This window comes from Terrapene carolina, unplaced genomic scaffold, assembly GCF_002925995.2.
Source record: "Terrapene carolina triunguis isolate 2854851 unplaced genomic scaffold, T_m_triunguis-2.0 Scaffold42, whole genome shotgun sequence".
NCBI lineage: Eukaryota > Metazoa > Chordata > Testudines > Emydidae > Terrapene > Terrapene triunguis.
The window spans coordinates 5,592,637-5,594,721 of NW_020664393.1; the positions used below are offsets into that span (position 1 = coordinate 5,592,637).

General features: G+C 38.1%; 1 protein-coding gene across 1 annotated transcript in view; it reads right to left on the reverse strand.

The window, feature by feature from the left end:
• Nucleotides 1-1,505: 1,505 nt before the first annotated feature.
• CEP57L1 (centrosomal protein 57 like 1) overlaps nt 1,506-2,085 on the reverse strand; it is a 27,779-nt gene continuing 27,199 nt past the window's right edge. Inside the window, exon 11 of the mRNA XM_024194292.1 lies at nt 1,506-1,939. Coding sequence (XP_024050060.1) covers nt 1,715-1,939 — 225 coding nt within the window. The 3' untranslated portion in view covers nt 1,506-1,714. The remainder of the gene's footprint in view (nt 1,940-2,085) is intronic.

Consider the following 2,085-nt stretch of genomic DNA (forward strand, 5'->3'; position numbering starts at 1 on the left):
TCTGATGTGTTAACCCAATACCCTGTCCACCTACACCTTGCACTACCTGACTGCTGTCTCACCAACAGATCTTGCTTCTCTCTCCCCTCCCCCCCCACAATTCTGTCATGCTCAAAATCTTGCTCATGCTCACGTTCTGCCCCCTGGGCTGCATGGACTAGTAAAAGCCAGATACTAGCTGGTCTCTGAGCACACCTACTGGATCAGGCCCAAAATGAGAGAGAGGTATTCTTTTGCCTACCTTCCCTGATTCACAAATCACAGTTGGGGTTAGGCAAGCATAGGCACCCAGCTGCTTAATACAGTACATGCTCCAGGGGCTAAAATTTAGGTTCCTAGGAACTTTTACAATGGAAATGTAGGCACCAAGTGAGTTTAGGCACCTACCAACAAGCAGCAGCTGAGTGGGAGTTTTGTTAAGCACAGTGGTGTTATGTATGGAAACTTAGGCCATTAAGTTGCTTTACAGATCACACCCTAAGTACTAAATATTAGAAGTAGAGTGTAGCTCTGTTGTACTAACAGCAGCAGCAAGCAGCTGAAAGTCTGAAAACACCATAGCTGTAGTGGATTGGGTCATTTTTTACATATTTGAGTACAGGCATGGGGTTCTAGACCCAGTACGCACAATGGCTTCAGCCATTGTTATACATGTTTCCACTACACTGGCTTATTACATGATTTAGACAGGCTCTGTTGACAAAGAGTTCTAGGCTAGACATCTACTTAGGTTTTTAAGGATTGGTCCCTTCCACATATCCAGCCAAAATGAGTTTAGCAATATTAATTTTAAAAACATGGCTGTTACAGCAGTATAAATTGTGCCTTATTAGCATTAAAGAGTCAGATGTGGGGAACTTTTTTTTCTTTAATAAAAAGAACCCACACCATATTTGAACCAATATGGGCCATTTGAGCCCTCTGATTGGCAAGTGTGTATAATACAAGCCATTACACTTTCAAAAAAAGTACTTTGTAGAAAGAAGACCTTCTTGCTCTATCATTGCAAGTGCCTTATTGCCAAACTCCCTCTGCAAAACAAGCAATCTTCAACATCAGTCCATGAATGCAGGCACTAAAGTTTATGTCCTAGATAATTTTACATTAAAAAAAATTAGCAAGTGCACATTCACAACAGACATTGTACTTGTCTGCATTAATCGTCAGAACCCAAATATTCAGTCCTCACAAAAGGAAGACTCCCACTGACTCCACTGGGAATTTTGGCCCTGTTAGGGCTACAGAAGCAGGCTTCAAGTATCTCCTTTGAGCATGGAGGAAATGTGATAGTCCTGAGTTTTTGCCCTACATTGAGTTTTCCCTTCCTCCTCTACTGAAATAATTATTTCAAAGTGTGTACATTTATGTCGATGAGGAGGAAAGTGGGTAAAAGAAACAGATTGCCTTTCTTATATATTTCAAAGATAGTTTTATTTTGCAAGTTAAAAGAAATTGGGACACCTCATGGAACAGTTAAAACAGATTTTATTACAAATACGTTTAGCTACAGGGAAAGTGAGTTTGTTCAACCCAAACTTAAGTTTCAACTGAAATTTACTATTAGGCTAGCAAATATTTAGACATAGCATAAAATAAAATATTAAACTTTTAATTCAGTCTAATATTTGTTAAATCCAAACCTACGAAGTGTCAGACAAATTTTTTTTTTTTGGCATATCAGTAAGAGGCACTACCTATATGATAAAATGTAAAACTATTGTTCCCACATGATATCATCTTTTTTCAGTGTTGATTGAAGTTTCTGCACATTTTTTAACAGCTGAAGAGAGCTTTTGCTTTTCTGCACAGGGCAGTTTTTTGATGCACTTCCGCTTGGAGTAACTGGAATCTCTCTTGTTCCTTTTAGGTCATCAGATTTTGGTAGGACATGAGCTGACTGTCTCTTCAATTTCTGAGTTTTTTGCTTTAATTTGTGGACCTAAAAATGAAGATTATGCATAAAAGTTTTAATGCTCAGAAAGGATACTGGCTAGAGACCCAGCCACCACTTAAGAGCCACACAGTCTCAAACACCAACTATAAATGAAAAAAAAAAAAAAAAAAAAAAAAAAAAAAAAAAAAAAA